The sequence below is a fragment of the Astyanax mexicanus genome, chromosome 15 (genome assembly GCF_023375975.1).
Source record: "Astyanax mexicanus isolate ESR-SI-001 chromosome 15, AstMex3_surface, whole genome shotgun sequence".
Taxonomy (NCBI): Eukaryota; Metazoa; Chordata; class Actinopteri; order Characiformes; family Acestrorhamphidae; genus Astyanax; species Astyanax mexicanus.
Window position 1 is genome coordinate 18,716,036 of NC_064422.1, and position 18,949 is coordinate 18,734,984.

The 18,949-nt window shown below is 38.7% G+C and overlaps 1 protein-coding gene across 2 annotated transcripts in view; it reads left to right on the top strand.

The window, feature by feature from the left end:
- drosha (drosha ribonuclease III) overlaps positions 1-18,949 on the top strand; it is a 220,371-nt gene that overhangs the window by 57,542 nt on the left and 143,880 nt on the right. For both annotated transcript variants that reach the window (XM_022666045.2, XM_022666046.2), the window contains exon 20: positions 6,602-6,701. In XM_022666045.2, the coding sequence (XP_022521766.2) occupies positions 6,602-6,701 (100 nt within the window). The remainder of the gene's footprint in view (positions 1-6,601; positions 6,702-18,949) is intronic.

Consider the following 18,949-nt stretch of genomic DNA (forward strand, 5'->3'; position numbering starts at 1 on the left):
TTTCAATAACATATAGCAAAATAATGCAGTTCTATACTTTTAAGTGACCCTGAAACAACCCTAAAACAAATTGGACGATACTGAATCTAGGTCAGCAGAATCATGGAGGTCATGTCCATTATATTGTACAATAAGTCGATGCAATAATAAAATAATTATCGTGACAGGCCTGTACTGCACAAGCTGTACTGAAAAGCCTGACTAATGCATAGACCCTTTTAAATCTGAAGATATGACCACTATACAGAAGAACAAGAAGTCATACATGGTTTCTGGGTCTTGCATTTAAGTGCGTCGAGTGCTTTTAACTAAGTAACTAAGCCGGACACAAATGAATGGAAAGTAAATTGGTGTTATAGGTTGTGTCCCTCAGCTGGTATGAACCAGTGTTAAATATGTCGGAGCCATATGGGAATAGAGATCATGCTGAGTGGCTGAGCACAGACCTCATTATCCTGAATAACGAATGGTGGGGCCAGATGGGGAGGGGAATGGGCTGTTCGGAGGAAGATAACGCAGGCATTTCTCAAGCGCTGATGAATCTGGGAGGCTACAAAAAAAACTGAGAATGAAATATTTATGTTTAACATCGTTCTTATACCGGGAATGACTTGTTCAACTTTTTCCCCCTAGTTAACAACTTTATTTTTGTTTCATCACTACAGTTAATTAAGCCAAAATATAAACGGAAATATACATCCACTTCATTAGAAATCTCTGGTAGCTCCACCTGGCTGGTATACAGTATACAGAGACTGCAGCCCATCTGCTAACACAGCTATGCACAGTTTGTGTTGATGATCCTCTAGACTTTAATCAGAGGTCAGTTTCTTTAAGGGTTTTGAGGAGTGAGTGACTCTCATCAAGCTCTCTCTGATCTGAGCTTACACACACACACACACACACACACACAAACACACTACCATGTCATGCCAGTTATTACCGTGTCAGTGGTCCCCTGGGCTGAGAGTGATCCACCACCCTCATATGTGGTTGTCAGCAGTCATGTGGTCAGAAACTAACCATTAATACATGAAGTTCTTAATGTTTCTAATAAAGTGTCCAGTGGGTGGAAGCAATATGTAAGGGGTTTCTAATAAAGTGTCCAATAAATGTGAATATGAAGTAGAACATTCTAATAAATTGGCTAGTATGTGAAAGCAAAGGGTGTGGTTCCTAATTGGTGATCAAGAATTAGGCGTTTCTAATAAAGTGGCCAGTGAGATGAGGTAAGAATTAGGTGTTTCTAATAAAGTGGCCAGTGATCTGATGTAAGAATTGGGTGTTTCTAATAAAGTGGCCAGTGATCTGCGTAAGAATTAGGTGTTTCTAATAAAGTGGCCAGTGAGTGGAAGTGAAAAGCAGGTGTTTCTAATAAAGTGGCCAGTGAGATGAGGGAAGAATTAGGTGTTTCTAATAAAGTGGCCAGTGAGTGGAAGTATGAAGTAAGGTGTTTCTAGTAAATTGGCCAGTGATTGGAAGTGTAAAGCCAGGTGTTTCTAATAAAGTGACCAGTGAACGAAAGTATAAAGTAAGGTGTTTCTAATAAAGTGGCCTGTAAGTGCAAGTATAAAGTAAGGTGTTTCTAATAAAGTGGCCAATGAGATGAGGTATAATATAGAGGTTTCTAATAAAGTGGCCAGTGATGAAGTATATATATATTTTTTCTAATAAACTCTGGTTTAGGAAGTGTTGAGTATGCAGGTGAACCGAGGACGGAGAACCCGGTTCTGTATCGCTGTTAGGCTGTTCCGCTCTGGGATAATGGCTAGAGCTGTTCGTCTGGACTTGGCCGGCCAGTGCCTGAGCTGCCCTCCCCAAGCTAGTGAATAATACATCACCATCTTGTCCAGTTAGCATGTCCAACATGCCCCTCAACAGCTGGATTGATCTACTGAGAGGCTACTTCCTCTAAGCTGTGAAATGAATTAGTCCATCACTGCTCTGTGCAGTATTGGCACCGGCGTGTGTTTATATGCTCTTTAGATGAGATGCAGATGCACATGTTGCAATGCTGGACTTCTCGCGCTGATAGAACCATCTCTGCAGCTCCGTCTCATCTGAAGGTTTTGCGAAATAAGTGGAAGCTCATGGGACCTTCTTTCAGTCCAGTTTGATATGTGTAAACCCTCTGTGTTATTTATGGCCACAAAGCAAAATACGAATAGAACATTCTGTAACAGTTTTTTTTATTTTTATAAAGTTCCCTAGCTCTAAATGCTTCCTTTCAAAAAAGACATTTTTCTTTCAGTTTTAAATTAAGTTGTAGTGCATAAATATGAATAAATTCCCTCTGTAGACTTAAATGCTTAGCTTCTCTTTGATGGCTTTGTATGATTTAACATTGAAAAGCCACAGAACAGGCTTGTGCTTCTGCAGCTAATGTCATATTAGAGTTGTTTGCTGTTTGTTTATTTTTTTTTATTTTTATTTTTTTTTAGCAAGGAAGACATATATATTGCCATTTATGCTGTGTAAAACTGCAGTACTACTAATATTAACATTTTAAAATAGGTTAATATGCTTTATTAAGGGTTTCTTTAGTGTGTTAGCATTATTGTTGGGTTAAAAAAACAAAAAAGGGTTGGGTTTTTCTGTCTGTAAAACAGAGACTTAAGCTGGATTGGGGTTAATATTGCTGAAATGAAATCCATTAATATATATCTTGATTCTAACTAACCGGGTTGGATACGAACATACCTAGTTTTGAGTATGTTAGATGTTGGATGTGAACGAATTAAGTATAATCTAGCACTATCAATCTTAAAAATGTGAGTTATTTATGAGATTTAAGCCGTATTTCATCATACATTAAAGTAATCTATCTTCTGACCTTGGCAGTAGCGATGCCCTGTTTGCATCTCTAAATAAAACAGCTAATACGTGACTAGGCCCGTTACTTAATGAGGTAATTTTGCTAAAAAAAAAACATTTAGTTCCTGTTTTTTTTTTTTAAATAAAGGGTCTCTTTAAGTTGCATATTTATTCTGCACATAAAACCCCCATTGCATACATTAACCAATAAAAGGAAATAGACAGAAAAATAAGAGAATCAGAAAAAGCCCCCGGACTGATGTTAACTTGTAAATTAGGATTCATGGGCTTGCCTTTCTTGAGCTGTGGAGGGAGTGTCACAGTGCTGTTAGCCAATCAGAGGAATCATATTCATGAGGAACAGCCTAATTCCGCTCCTCCACCGAACTAAAACAACCAAGAATGGGCGCTGGTTCGAATCTTGTTTGTGTAGCTTGCTATCGGCTACCGGAGCCCTGAGTGAGTACAATTGGTCTTGCTCTCCATGGGTGGTAGATGGTGTTCTCTCCCCACATCACTCCAAAGGGTGATGTCGATCAGCACAAGGCTGCGTCTGTGAGCTGATGTATCAGAACCGAGTCGCTGCACTTTGCTCCATGTGCGATGTGATGCTACTCAGCAATGCTACTGCTATCAGCAACAGTTTAAAAAGAGGCGGTGGCTGACTTCATATGGGTCGAAGGATGTTCTGGTCTTCACCCTCCTGGTGTGTTGGGGCATCACTAGTGATAGGAGTCCTAATGATTGGGTTGGGTAATTGGCCGTATAATTTGGGCAGAAAAGAAGATAAAAATTTGAAATTAAATTATATGAAATATTGTCGCTGTCTGATGAAAAACACTTATCTCAAAAACAGCAACTTTACAGGAGAGAGAAAAAACCTTCTAAATCTTCAATGAAAGTAAATGTAAAAAGAGTTTATTTTAGGTCGTTTTAAAGTATTTGTGTTGGTCCGTTAATCAAGAAATTTTGTCACAGTGTGAGAGACAGTTTGTCTGTTCAAATTATATAGTAAACTAAAAACTAACAAAAATAGAGATGTGTTTTTCATTGGACAGCGACGATATAAAAGAGGAAAACCAGTATTGTAAATTGCATAGAGTGTTGTATACTGATACTGGATATTTAATTAACCAGCAGACAAAATCCACATTACTGAATAGAAAACGCATAGTGAGTGGACAATGCTTCGGACACTCCTACTCACGTGTACACTGCAGTAGCAGCGGACCTAAAATTCCCTTTTTAAAAAAGGACAAACCGTAGAGTCCACATCGTCTCGGCCTCCTGCGAGTTCATATATGAATTATTTTTTTTTAAATACATTTTTTAATATATTTTTTTAACATGGAATTTCAACGCAAAACAGGGCACAAGTTAGCAAAGCTTTGCACTTTCTCAGCATGTTCTGCTTAACCAAGCGCATATGTATCGCAGACGTTGTTCGTACACAAGAAACTGTCCAAACGCACAGTGTTCACCTGGCTTTAGCCCACCTCCTCACATTAAACTAATCTTGCCATTATAGAATTCTGGGAAGTGTAGGCAATGTTGTGATAAAAAAAAAAATAAGTTTTTTTACTGCTTTCATTGTTTCCTCTCCATAAAAATTAGCATCTGTCAAAGTAAATGTCAGTCAGCCCCTGATAACATACTGTTAAAGTGACCTCCTCCTCCAAGCCCACTCATTTCTTATACACAAGCTTTCACTCTCAAGGTCCTGCCCCTCTCCTTCAGCACGCTCCTTTTCCTCTTTCTATAGCACAGGTTTATATCAATGGTGGTAATGAACGAAAAGGTCACATGCTCGCATGCACACATCACATGTACCGAAGCTGAAAGACTGACAGTGAGTCACAAACTAATGGAAATCTTGGCGTGAGCAAGTTTTTCTGTAAGCGGTAGTGGAGTTATTTTTGACTCCGAACAGCGTTATTGACGTGCACTCTTTCTTTGGTGTGTTTTGAAGTAAAAAATAGCTCTAATGTACGACAGGGTTGTGATTGGAAGCGCACGCTTATCATGGGAATCAATGTCATAGCAACACCGGGCTTACAGTTCCAACTTCTGTGCTCACATTGGACTTTATAATATAACACAGGGGACCAACACCAGCACTGATCTTAAAAAAAAAAGTCACACTAGACCTCAGCCAGTTTGGATTGTGTGCCTCTACAACCGTCCTCCACACTCTGGGACCTTGTTTTTTCAAATTTTCCAAAATGTATTTTTATCTGAAAACAGGACTTTGGACCACTGAGCAACAGTCCAGTCCTTTTTCTCCTTTGCCCAGGTTAGATGCTAATGCTATGGCTAATTTGTGTCATGAGTGACTTTTACACAAGGAATCTGACTGTTGAATCCCATGTCCTGGATACATCTGTGTGTGGTAACTTTTAAAGCACAGTCTCCAGCAATAGTCCACCCCCCTAGAATCTTCCTCTAAATTCTGCTTTGGCAGTTCTGCCTATGATTTTGTAGCTTACTGAACCAGACTGAGGATCAATTTTAAAGGCCACAGAAACCTTTTGCGGGTGTTTTCTGTTGATTAGCTTATTGGAGTGCGACACCTTGAGTCTACAGTATCAAAAACTTTTTCACAATATTCTAGTTTTGGGGGATACTGACTTTTAGGTTTTCTTTAACTGTAGAGCAAAGTAAATAAAACTGTAACTCTTAAAACTAAATCTCTCCTGCAACTGTTTGTGGGCGAGTAAAGGGCTTTTGTTTATTTACATTACGCTTAGATTTGCAGCTTTCCACTAAGGCTAGCTGTGGTTAGCTCGACAGCCCCACACTAAAGAACCCTAAGTGTTCCGGTAAGCCAGCCTGATATAAGCTAGCGGTTCTTCCCACGTAGCTTGTTTTAACACGGTTAACGTGCAGACTACAGTTCAAAGTACTCACCTCTGAACGGTGAAAGGGCTAGCACTTAGCACGGTTAGCAGGTAATGCTGATGCTGCTCCAGCAGTGCTAGCCCGGCTTAGCAACAGGCTACAGGCCGATAGTACTCACCTCTAATTCGTGAAAGAGCAAGTGCTTAGTGAGGTTAGTGGGTAATGCTAATGCTGCACCAGCAGTGCTAGTAGGGCTTAGCTGATGGCTACAGGCCGATAATACTCCCCTCTAAACTGGAAAAGAGCTAATCCTGCTTCAATCTCAAGTCTCTGTACTGGAGAACTAAACTGAAGCTCCTGTATAACGCTGCACTTTATCAGACTTGCTTTACTACAGCCTGACTTGTAAACATTCATACATAAGGTGCACTGGATTATTGGGTGCACTGATGATTTTAAAGGATTTTATGTTTGCCTTATTGTGCAGTAAAAGATATAAACAATGTAAACAAATCACTCTGTGTGTAATGAATCTATGAGTTTCATCCTTTTGAATTGAGTTACTGAAATAAATGATTTTTTTTGATTTTCAATTCAATAAAAAATGGACACTGGTGTGGTTACAGGGTTTTGCATGAAAGCAATTGTGTGTGTAGTTTTAGCATATTATGTAAAATGCTGTTTAATACAACTCTATGGAGTAAAAGTCATAATCTAGGGTTTCACATAACATTGTAATATGTATAGGACTGAATCAGTAAGTAATCTGTGGGTGTCTGAATACGCAGATCCACCAAGTAGCACATTTAAGTTAATTTAATCTACATAAATTATGCTTTTTGACTATTCAGAATGATCTAAACATTCTTGATAGCTACAAGATTTTTTCAGCATGCAGAAAAACACTGAAGGTCTAATGTCGTCTTTTTATTTGTGTTTATTTTTACAGCGTTCATCTGTATTACCTGTTTCCAAGTCTGGAGGAGGGTGGCTTGGCTACTTATCGCACTGCTATCGTTCAGAATCAGCATCTAGCCATGCTGGCCAAGGTGAGCCTTTTTATATGACGATATGTCAATGCTAAGGATGTGCTTTATGAGAAATCCTGATGTTCAAATGTCTGCGAGAGTAAACAAATTGATATCCAGTTAATCACAGTAAGTGAAGAGAAACATACCTGCCTATAAAACCCTTTCTGGATGCTTTACTGTAGCCTAGTAATACAGATACAGATCTGTCATAATGGCTAGTTTTTTATACAACATATTGTGTTCCATAAGTAGATTTATCTAAAATTATTATTATTGTCATTTTAAAATATTTAAAGCCACTGATGTAATGATATGTTATGTTAGAATAATAATGCAATTACAGTCCTGAAATGACAGTGAAATTTTAGTTGATAGTTTGGGACCTGCAGCCTCCACTTTTATTTTATTTATATATATATATATATATATAAAATATATATATATATAGACAGATAGCTGCATTGGTCACTGGATGACCAATATGATGGTGGTATGGTGGCGATCATTTATTTCTAGACATGTATGTCACAATTCATGTCTTACTTTTTAATAAAACTCGGTACCTCTAGCTGATAGCGCCCTGGCTTACCAGAATACTCAGAGTTCTTCATTGTAATGCTGTCTGGCAGCGTTTACTAGCACTAAGCGCTGCTAACTGTGGCTAGCACTGCAACTAACCGCAGCTAGCGCTGTTGCTAACCGTGGCTAGCGCTGCTGCTAACAATGGCTAGCGCTGCTGCTAACCGTGGCTAGGGTTGCTGCTAACCTTGGCTAGCACTGCTGCTATAACTGTGGCTAGGGCTGCTGCTAACCACATCTAGGGTTGCTGCTAACCACATCTAGGGTTGCTGCTAACCGTGGCTAGGGTTGCTGCTATTACTGTGGCTAGGGCTGCTGCTAACCACATCTAGGGCTGCTGCAAACCACAACTAGGGTTGCTGCTATAGTCGCTAACCGTGGCTAGCGCTGTAGCTAACCGTGGCTAGGGCTATTGCAAACCGCATCTAGGGTTGTTGCTAACCTTACTAAAATATTGTAAATCTTAGCTTACTGTAAATAAATGGAAGCGCTAACTCTTTCCAATTAAACAGTTTTCAGGAGAGAAATCTGTGTAGATTAACATCCAGTGCTAGTTTGACTTTGCTGGATTAGAGGGGAAGCATGGCGACACCCTTGTTCCTTACTAGTGTCTACTAATATGTCTTATAATCCGGTGTACCTTATATATGAAAATATAGCAAATAAAAATAGTTTCTAATAGTCTATTAAATAGCAGGATTCATTATGTATCACTACAAATATTTTACTTTAAAATAACAGAGTAGTCATGCAGCGAGGAAAGAAAAATCCTGTGTAGAAGAAAATGATGCATCAAGATGCTCGAACGATAATCATTTTATAATCACAATCCAGACCTCTGAATCTTAAGCGAGTCATATTATGCATAGAAATTCACATCTATAGTAACTATGAGTGTTGTACCTCCAAAGAATAAAAACGCTTTAAATCCAGACAGAAACATTTCAATTTAAAATGCTCTATTATTGCAAATATTCAATGATAATTTGCATTTTGTGCTGTTTAAATTAACACCTGTCTGAGTGCATTGCTCATACTCCATACATACCTGAAGCCGACTCGTCGCTTTGCATAAATTCACGATTCCTGCCAATTCCGTTTGACTGAACCACTCTGCCAGCCTCATATGTCCATGTTAATTGGTGAATTACTGTTCCATCCGCAAAGGTCACTTCCTGAACTTGACAAATGCAATTTGGATGTAGACGGTGCTATCATCTCACATCTCGCTTAATTACATTCAGAAGAGGTGCCATTAGAATGAGGTTTTAGGTTAGAAAGGCTGAAATCTATTACTTCTGTTGTGTAGAAAAATGGAGAGTAGAAACCGTTCGCTGATCGTCTGTGAGGAAATAAAAACGCTCCTGTCTGAACGTCTTCATTATTTACCACACACAGCTGAGACGCAGTGGGATTCATTAGAAGGGTGACGTGAAATGAGCCTCTTATTTGTTGCATTTCCAGTCAAAATTGCTGATAAAATCTATTTTTTAACATTGCGGAATAAAAGCAGAAAAAGTAACTAATTTAAAAAGGATTTACTACTGCATCTCAGATAATTAGAATTTCATTGAAAAGTTACTTTTAAGTTTCAATGTGAAACTCATATATTATATAGATGTATAACACACAAGAGTGATCTACTTCATATTAAATATTGTTGATTATGGCTTACAGCCAATGAAATCCAACAATTGTGGAAACAAATGAAATGCAAAATTTTACTAATGGTCAGTGATGGTTTGGAGAGACATGTCATCTGCTGATGTTGGTCCACTGTGTTCTATCAAGTCAAAGTCAGAGCAGTGTTTTCATACAAAATTATATGCAGATTTCATTTTCCAGCAGGACTTGGCACACTGCCCACACTGCCAAAAATACCAATTGGTCTTATTAATATTCTAATTTTCTGAGATACAAACCGCATGAGCACATTGTCTCCTCTGATTGGTCAGAGCTGTCTGGTGCTGGAGCAAGAAAGTAAATACAGCAAGAAGGTTCATTGTTCCAGATCAGCACTTGTATCTGTCCAGTAGGGGTGTGCCATATCGTATCGTACACGATATCGTCAAAATTTTTTAATATCGTGAACGATATTATACCCTGAAATATCGTGCCGTATCACCCATCCCATTTGCCACTATATATCTACTAGAGATTATATTTGTCCAGTATCATTTATTTTACTTTAATCCTGGATATATGGAGATATTTGGAGAGCATTATTATTATTAGTATCATGACATTTTGGGTCATTGACTTCTGTTACAAATCTGATAAAATTCTTGTATTTTTTTAATATCTCACTTACGAGTGTGCAGTATTGTATTGTAAGTAATAATAAAAAAAAATTATATTGTCTCCGTTGGGCTTCCGTCCAAGGTGGAGATTTTTGAAAACTCTGCTCCCAGCAGAGCCGTGTGGACGGGGAAATTGGTAAAAAGTTGGTGGGAAAAAAAAAAAAATGAAGTAGTTGTTGTTGAGGAGTGATGAGAAAACATCCAAATGTCTAGAGAATTCCTGTTCATTTCAGCGTTTTTGAGTGGTATGGCGTTTCCATGTGGACGGGATATTTCTGAAAACGCTTCTCGTGTGGACGAAGATATTTTTAAAAACCTCCATTTTTAAAAATATCTGGCTTAGTGTGGACGGGACCTTAATCCCCTTTGTAGTCATAATATAACAGGTCTGTATGTAATTGGGCTGTATTTTGTCTTCCAACAGAACAGTGCATAAAGTTTACAGTATTTTACTTATATGCCAGAACTCTTATCTTCACAAATTTTTTTTTTAATGCAAACTGTCTGTAGCTTTTCTTAACTAGCCTTAGGAATCCATTTCCAGACTTGTGACTCAGTGATCCTGCTGTGTGTTGTTTTAAGATTTTAAATGGGCTTCTTTTCATAGACTGTCTTGGACATAGTGTACGCAATAAGCTATGTCTAAATGTTTGTGGACATTGGTTCTGATGAATGCAGTGTGTTGCTTCAAATATAAATAATTTTGGAGATGCCCAAAGAGACATTTGGACACTTGGAGATGCCCAAAAGGGGCACACTTGGAGATGCCCAAAAGGGGGACACTTGGAGATGCCCAAAAGGGGGACACTTGGAGATGCCCAAAAGGGGGACACTTGGAGATGCCCAAAAGGGGGACACTTGGAGATGCCCAAAAGGGGGACACTTGGAGATGCCCAAAAGGGGGACACTTGGAGATGCCCAAAAGGGGGACACTTGGAGATGCCCAAAAGGGGGACACTTGGAGATGCCCAAAAGGGGGACACTTGGAGATGCCCAAAAGGGGGACACTTGGAGATGCCCAAAAGGGACACTTGGAGATGCCCAAAAGGGACACTTGGAGATGCCCAAAGGTTATTTAAACGCACAGAGATGCCCAAAGAGACACTTTTTGATTTTTGGTTTCTGATTTGTAAAAACATTCCATCCCAATGTTTAAAACCCTTTTTAAATGTACACAACATTTAGCGCAGTACACATGATCAGTCAAAATGCATCAGTAGCAACAAAACCTTTTTAAACATAATGCATAATGCATTTCAAATACTATCCCATGTTTAGTATAATGTATAGTTTGATTTTACATGATCAAAGTGACTCTTTTCTAGTTAAACAGCACAAATGACACTTTTTTTAAATGAAATGGACAGTTGATATAGATGTTCTTCTAGCTCCATGTAATGGATATCTTTAAAACTGACCACAATACAATTAAGTATAGTCGTATTACCCACCTGTACCAGTGATGAATTGCCAAGCTGAGGTTAGTGAACATTAGCTGAAGCCAAGCGCCTACCTGTTCAGGAGAGAATTTTCCAGTTTTGCATCTTCCGTCTTGTAGTCCTTCTGGGGTCTAAGCTGTATAAGCTATCTATCAAATGCATTGTATACATGGAGCTTTTCAAAGGGACGCCAGTACTGCAGCTTAGATGTGTTTGCTTACTGTTCTGTTCCGTACCTAGTAATCCAGGTTTAAAACAAAAACAGAATTATATGTATATATAGTTTGTTAAGGCTCTAATTGTTCTATGATTTTGTACATGACTGTTCCTGTATTTTTTTATTATTTATTTTATGTTGCACATTGCTGTTTTAATAGTGCACACTGCTGCTACAAAAAAAAAACAATAGATGGCATTACATATATATCTTAATTAAATTATTTAAATTTGACCATTAGTGCCTAATGTGGTGTATTACAGATCACTTGTATCACTTTGCATCACTTATATCAAGCCAACCTTTTGAAATAAGATATTGTAAATTTGATAAATCAAACCAATGACTGACAATAGACTAATCTAAAACTGGCATAGGCTACTGTAAAAAAAAAAAAAAGAAAATCGAGAATTGAATCGAATCGTGTAGCATGTTCGTAGCATGTTCCCTTAATATCCGATGACATACTTAAATCTGATCATTTTATGAATTAGTACAGAAAATGAATGCGCCAAGATATTAATTATGCATTCAATTTAGAAAATGTTTTTTTTTTTTTTTGCTCTTTTAATATAAGCTCATAATTATTGGTCTCACATTATACCCGTCAAATCTGAGTTCCTCACACACATCACTGTCACTGCTACCTTTCAGAGACATCCACCACCCAGAAATATCCAGCCACGAGCTTGCTACAGGCACAGTGTGCGCCCGTGAGACACCCCCCGTCACCTGCTCAGGAGCCCATAGTGATCTAATTTCATGTATTTGATTATTTAATTAGTAAAACAGCGGCCGAGCGAGATGATGAATGCGGGATTTGCGAGGATGTGACTGCATCTAATAAAAGTGCAGCCGATTAAAGGACAGTTGTTGTTATGAGCTGTTTCTGGAGCACACTGCCTGCAGGTAAATGCTGTTTTAGAGCCGTGTGTTTTGATCTGTCCTGCCAGGCCCTTGAGGGGAGAACAGGCTGTTTCTGAGGTGCAGCTCGAGCTGGGTGATGCAGGCCGGGCTGGACAGAGGCTGGACTGTGGTCAGCATAGGGCTGGATTGTGAGATGATGTTGCCATACCAGATTACTTTGCTGCTTAAAAAAAAAAAAAGAGCTATTTTTAATAATTTAATTTTCTTCCGGGTTTGGGAAGTTGAAACAGACCGAGTGAACAGAGGCAGTGCTGTTGTTTAATCTATAATTGAAACATGTCAAAGTATGAAAACCGTGAAAACATTTTTTTTTTTTTTATAAGTTCTTTTTTTTTTATAAACTTTTATAATGTAATGCATCATGATGTAGCGGGCTCAGTGGTTTAATACCTGGTGCTAATTGAGATGTTGAAATATTTTTAATTGGGCGCCAGTTATTAAATTAATTTAATTAGATTAATTAATTAATTAATTAATTAATCAAATTAATTAATAACACAAGACATCTCAGGGTGTGGTTTCTACAGGTGACAGAAATTTTCATAACCAAGTTATCCAGAAAAACACACTGAAATGACAGGTTTTGTAAAATAAAAGTATTTATTAAATCACACAGATATGAGTAAATAATTCATTAAAAAGTCATAATGTAGCCATTATATATCAAATCATAGTGTAGAATAATAAATGAGAAATAAAAGAACCAACACGTTATAATGCTGATATGAAAGGAATAAAGATTAATAGAACTATTAAGTGAATATTTCTAAATAAGGGTCTAAGGCATTTTAAGTCTACGAAACCAGTTCTTATTTCCAACCAAGCAACTCAAAATGAGTCATCTATACTAAAGACGCTCTATTAAAGACCCGACCAAACCATGACCAACAGACACCATCTGCCGAAAGATTAAACCCAGCTCTGCCTTACTCTGAGTTGTTGAAGTGGGCCTTGGTGACGTCCGCCTGGGTTGGTCGTCTGATGCTTCACCCCGAAAAAGGATCACGTGAGCCTGTCTGCAGGGTGGGTTGACTTCCTGTGTCAGCACGGAGCCCCATTAGAACCCACAGGGAAATCCCCACTCTCAGCTGGCTTGCTGGTGGCCTCCGGACCGCAGGTTTCTGGGTTGGATCTGGCGGATCTCCTTTTCAGCTGTACTTTAGCTAAACTTAGATGGAATAATGCTTGGCTTCGTAGATTGTAAAATAACCTTAGATATTTTAACTAGGATAGCTAATATTAATATACTTGAAGATTAAATGCACTAGTCTAAGAAAACTAACTTAAGATGACTAAACTAACAGTCTATCCTTTCTCCATCTCTGGGCTCCCTAACCTCTCTCCTCTAACTGTTTTCCTCAACTCATCTTCTTCCACTCCTTCTCTAACTCCAACTGCTTCTCCTCCAACTCCTCCGAACTGAACTGAACTAAACTCTGAACTGGAAACTCTAAACTGGAAAACTGAACTGTGTCTGCCCAGTTTAACTATTAGTCTCTGTGGCCTGTTTGGCCCCTGAGCTATGATTGGCCCTGTGGCCCAAATGTCTGTGTTTTGATTGGTCTAGGAGCAATTTCAAACTTTGGTGGGGATTCACAAAGGGCCATAAACCCCCCCCTCACATGGTCAGCATGCATCAGCTAGTGGTCTATTTTTCTAATAGACCCAACCAAAAGAAAACTCAACTAAACAGTGGATCAAAATACATTTTTCAGCATATCAGTTTGTGATGATAAATTCAGGAAACACAATCTTACAATTGAATCACAATAAATGTAATATATATATATTTTGCCCACAAACAGTTGTAATACTCAAGATAATCTTAGGAATACAATGATGGATGGTACTCTGTCAGAAAGAGTCATGTTATTATTTAAACCCAATTAAATCACTTAAAAGATAATACATGATTAAACCACTGATAACCAAATAAAGCTATATTATCAAATGCTAATTAAACCTTGTTGATTCAGACTTGAATGTGTAGGAGAATTCAATCAGGACACATCCAAACACATATACCATATACCAGACACATATACCATTATTTAGTAAACATTCTATAAAACACCTTTTTTATATAGTCAATATATATGTATTTTAAGCAAAATCTTCTTAGTGAGAAATTCCTCCCCTTTGCTGAGTGCTTAGATAAGCGGCTGGCATCGGAATTTACGACGGTTGGGGAGGTTGGTGAACAGAGAGAGTCTCACTTACAAACGGTCAATGGAATTTCCAAGCTTAGAACATTTCTCTTAATTTCATTAATCTTATTTCTAAGTGATTGCAGAAATAACTAGGCACAAACCCCTAAATTGGTATAATATTTGGTGAATTAACAATTTCCAAGGCATTAATTAAGTTTTGACACTCTCTTAAATCCGCAGTCCCGTCCTAGTGATGGTGTTGCAAATGTTCCAAATGTTTACCTTAACTCCGAGGTTTATGACTTGGAGGAATGTAAACAGAATTTTACCCTAAACTCGCATTTAGGGCTCTTGAGCGAGGCTGAGTGAAGAAATAGTCAGTAAATGTCATTTTGAAATTTAAGGTTGTTTGAAAAAAAGATTACTCCAAGGTTTTTTTAGAGTGTTCTGGGTTCGAAGTTTCCTTATAGGCCGTAAAGTGGGGGTAGTGTGTGTTTGTGTCCAAGCAATGAAGAAATCCTCTGGTTAATCCACTACAATGATAACATTAACCGTCACATTGCCTGTGTCTCACCTCATCCTCAGTCAGGTCCTACGGCTCCTGTCATTTGCATTCGTCAACACTTTGCAAACTTTCTAACTTTTCTGTGGTAGTTTGTCCATGTATGCCATCTAGGGGTGGGCAATATGGCCCTAAAATAATAAGGGTATTTTTGCGGTAACAAAGTGGCCAGTAAATGGAAGTATAAAAGGTGTTTCTAATAAAGTGGCCAGTAAGTGGAATTAGAAGGTAGGTGTTTCTAATAGTGTCCAGTGAGTGGAAATTGAAGCCAAGTGTTTCTTATAAAGTGGCCATTTAGTGGAAGTAGAAGGTATGTGTTTCTAATAAAGGTTCCAGTGAGTTGACTTATAAGCTCAGTGTTTCTAATAAAGTGGCCAGTGAGTGAAAATAGAACGTAGGTGTTTCTAATAAAGTGGCCATTGAGTGGTACTGAAGCCAAGTGTTTCTTATAAAGTGGCCATTGAGTTGAAGTAGAAGCCAGGTGTTTCTAGTAAAGTGGCCAGTGCGTGGAAGTGGAAGGTATGTGTTTCTAATAAAGTGGCCAGTGTGTGGAAGTAGAAGGTATGTGTTTCTAATAAAGTGGCCAGTGCGTGGAAGTAGAAGGTATGTGTTTCTAATAAAGGTTCCAGTAAGTGGAATTATAAGCACAGTGTTTCTAATTAAGTGGCCAGAGTGGAATTAAAAGCTAAGTGTTTCTAATATTAGTTGTTTCTAACAAAGTGGCCAGTGATTAAAGTAGAAGGTAGGTGTTTCTAATAAAGTGGCCAGTAAGTTATTGCCCGAAGTCTGTCATTCTTATAAAGTGTGTAGTCAGTGGAAGTATAAAGTAGGCATTTCTGAGAAAGTGGCATTTTGTTTTGAATTAAAAGGTAGGTTTTTTTTAATAAAGTGGCCATTGCGTGGAAGTAGAAAAGAGGGGTTTCCAATAAATTGGCCAGTGGTTGAAAGTAGAAGGTAGGTGTTTCTAATGAAGTGGCCAGTGAGTTATTGCATAAAGCCTGTCTTTCTTATAAAGTGGTCTGGGTTCAGAATTAGAAGCTAGCTGTTTGTAATATAGCGGTGAGGGAAAGTCAGGAATAGGTGTGGTGTGTGTAGTTTGTGTGTGTAGTTTGGGAAGTTGGGGAAGTTCTGGGGGAGAATGGTAATTGAGTTTGGGTGAACGTGCTCCACTGGCTCAGGGGTGGAGAGATGGAGACTGCAGCTCATTTTAAGTGAAAATGTTTCAAGGATCTTTGTCTCTTTATCTTTGCTTTTTCATTGTTAGTGTTTCTTTATTCATGCCCCATCTTCACAAGGGAACCTCTCTCTCTTTCTCTCTCTCTCTTCTTTTACCCTACAGTCCCTCTCTCACATTCTCTCGCTCCCTCGCCTCGCCTTGACACCCCCTCGTGTTTCCTCTGTGCCTTTGTAATTAAAGCGTAGAGCTTATTGTTTTGGTGGTATAAGGCAGTGGTGTAGTATTTTCCCGTGAGGGGAAAGCCACGCCCCCTCACCGCTGCCTCCGCCGCTGCCGCCGCTGTGGAAACCTTGCTCCATTTCTCCCTCCCTTTCCGTAAGCCTCTGTAAGTTGCACAGTGCTACAATAATCATCTGGCTATGTAGAGAAAAGCAATTAAAACTTTAATCTTTCATGTCGTTCCCTTCTGAATACCAGCCTGCTGCTGCCCTGCATTTGTATGAGCCGCAGCTCGCTGTTTTTGCCTTGTTTCAATTTGCTAGTCGGCAGGAAAAAAAAAGGTACAATAAGTGTGTTCGCAAGAGTTGTTTACACTCTCTCTCTCTGTCTCTCTCTCTCTCTCTCTCTCAATCTGTTTCTCTCTTCCGCTAAGCCCCTCCATGCTAGAACCCTCGTAATTATCTCTCCAAAAACTATCCGCAGAAGACGAGCCTATAATCCGCCACTTCACTGCTAGGCCCTGTGAAACTCTGTGCCGTTCCCCGTGGGTTCGGATTTGTTACGATTTTTTTCTCTCTCTCTCTCTCTCCGTTGCTGTTGTTGTTGTTGTTGTTCTGTTGTTTTGTTTTGTTTTTAATTTTGCATGCAAGAACAAGGTTTGATTTGGGTGATTTAATGTCTGTGGACTTTTGCTGATTTATCAAACACACACTCCAACCCCGACGCTGCCTCTGCCCACCCCCGGTCCCATTGCGTCGCCGTCGCTTGAAAGTTGCACGCTGAAACATAATAAATCTCTCGCCTCTGAAATTTGCACTAAGCATCAAAGTGGCTTGATGAGAAGATCAATCGACGAGCCCAAAACTCTGTAATTAAGTATGTGACGGCCAGGCTGAACACGAGGAGCTTAACCCAGTGAAATCTGGTGCTGGTGATGTGTTCCACCACATTACTCTGTTAACACAATATATGGTCCTATGTTAGTGATCTGTAGGCCAGCAGTCAACCGCACACCGAAGCAGGTTGATTTAGAGCATGTCGGTGTGTCTTTGCTTTTGTAACGATGAGAAAAGTGTGCTTGTATGCGATGGGACAATTTGCAATGGGAAAAGTAAGCTGCGAAACACAAAATAAACCAATCAGTGCATCACTGAGGCAGGTGCACTCTGACTTTGGCGGATTGGTATTTGAACGGGGCATCACTTCTGCACTTCTCAGCAGAGGAAACTAACCTTTGAGTTCAGACTGTGAAGGTGTTGGCAGGTCATTTACGGAACAGGAATGTTACTTTATTTAGTATTCATGTTTATGCACTAGTGGTGTGCCATATTGTGACATACGCAATAATATCTGCAACATTTTTGTTGTGTTCAATGTTGTGAACAATATTATACCCTAAATTGTCAGGGTGCTAATTTTTGCTGTTTTTAGCAAAAGAAAAATTCACACTGTTCTCATTTCTCATTATATATCTACTAGAGACAGATTATATCTGTCCAGTATCATTTATTTTATTTTAATCCTGGAAATATAACGATATATGGAGTGCAATATTATTAGTATCATGACATTCTGGATCACATCATGACTTCTGTTACACATCTGATAAAATTCAGTGTTTTGTCAAAGTATCGTTAATGCAAAAATACCATGAAATATTGCGATATTATTTTAGGGCCATATCGCCCACCCCAATTGTGCACTGCTGCATTTCTGTTCGTGAAACGAACTAGGGTGTACATGTTCTGAGCTCCAAGAGTTTTTTTTTTTTTTCCCAGTCAGTGATGCACCTGTGTTTTCAGTTACCAAGATAGCAATACAGCAGAAATTTACCTCAACACGCATCATTTTAAGACCACCACACCCATCAGCGTAGATACAGGCGCATCTTAAAAAATCTGAAGCTCATAAATTATACAGATGTATTGCACACACACTGGTCTATTTTAAGCGTTTATTTCATTTATTGTTAATAATTACGGCTTACAGCTAATAAAAAAAAAATGAAATAAAAAAATGAATAAGGTTTTAAGAAAATTAGAATACTGATGATCAGTGATGATTTGGAGAGGGTTTGGATGTCATCTGCTGCTGTTGGTCCACTGTGTTTTATCAAGTCCAAAGTCAGTGCAATGGGTGGCACAGCAGACTAAGCTGCTAGCAGTATGATCAGTTTTTATTATCTTAGTTTTTTATGTTTTAAATTGATCTCTATTGTTTTTAATTGATGTCTTATATGCATTTTATACTCTTTTATTCTCGTTTATTTAACTAAAAGCTCATAACTGGAATGTAGCTTAAAAAGTTGTAATACAGTGCATTCTCCAAATGACCTCACAGCCAATGAGAGTGCAGAGAAGGTCACAGAGTATTATTTCTCGTCTCATTTACTTTTTTTTTTTTTTCCTCTCCCCTCTTGTCCTTTGGCTACTCGTAGCTGTGTGCCACATCTGTGTGGGGCATGGGAACATCTGTCATTTACGGAGAGAAAGAGAGAGAGAGAGATAAATGAGTGAAAGACTCATTTGTGATTTATTCTGTGTTTGCTGTTATTTGTGGTGGATTGATGGGGGTCATGGTTCTGCACCTGTAGGAAATGGTTTGGTTATTAATGTTATCGTCTCTAAAACAGTTTATTTGTGTCAGATTTTAAGGTTATATTAATCAGGATTAGGGTTGATCTGACTAAGCCTGAC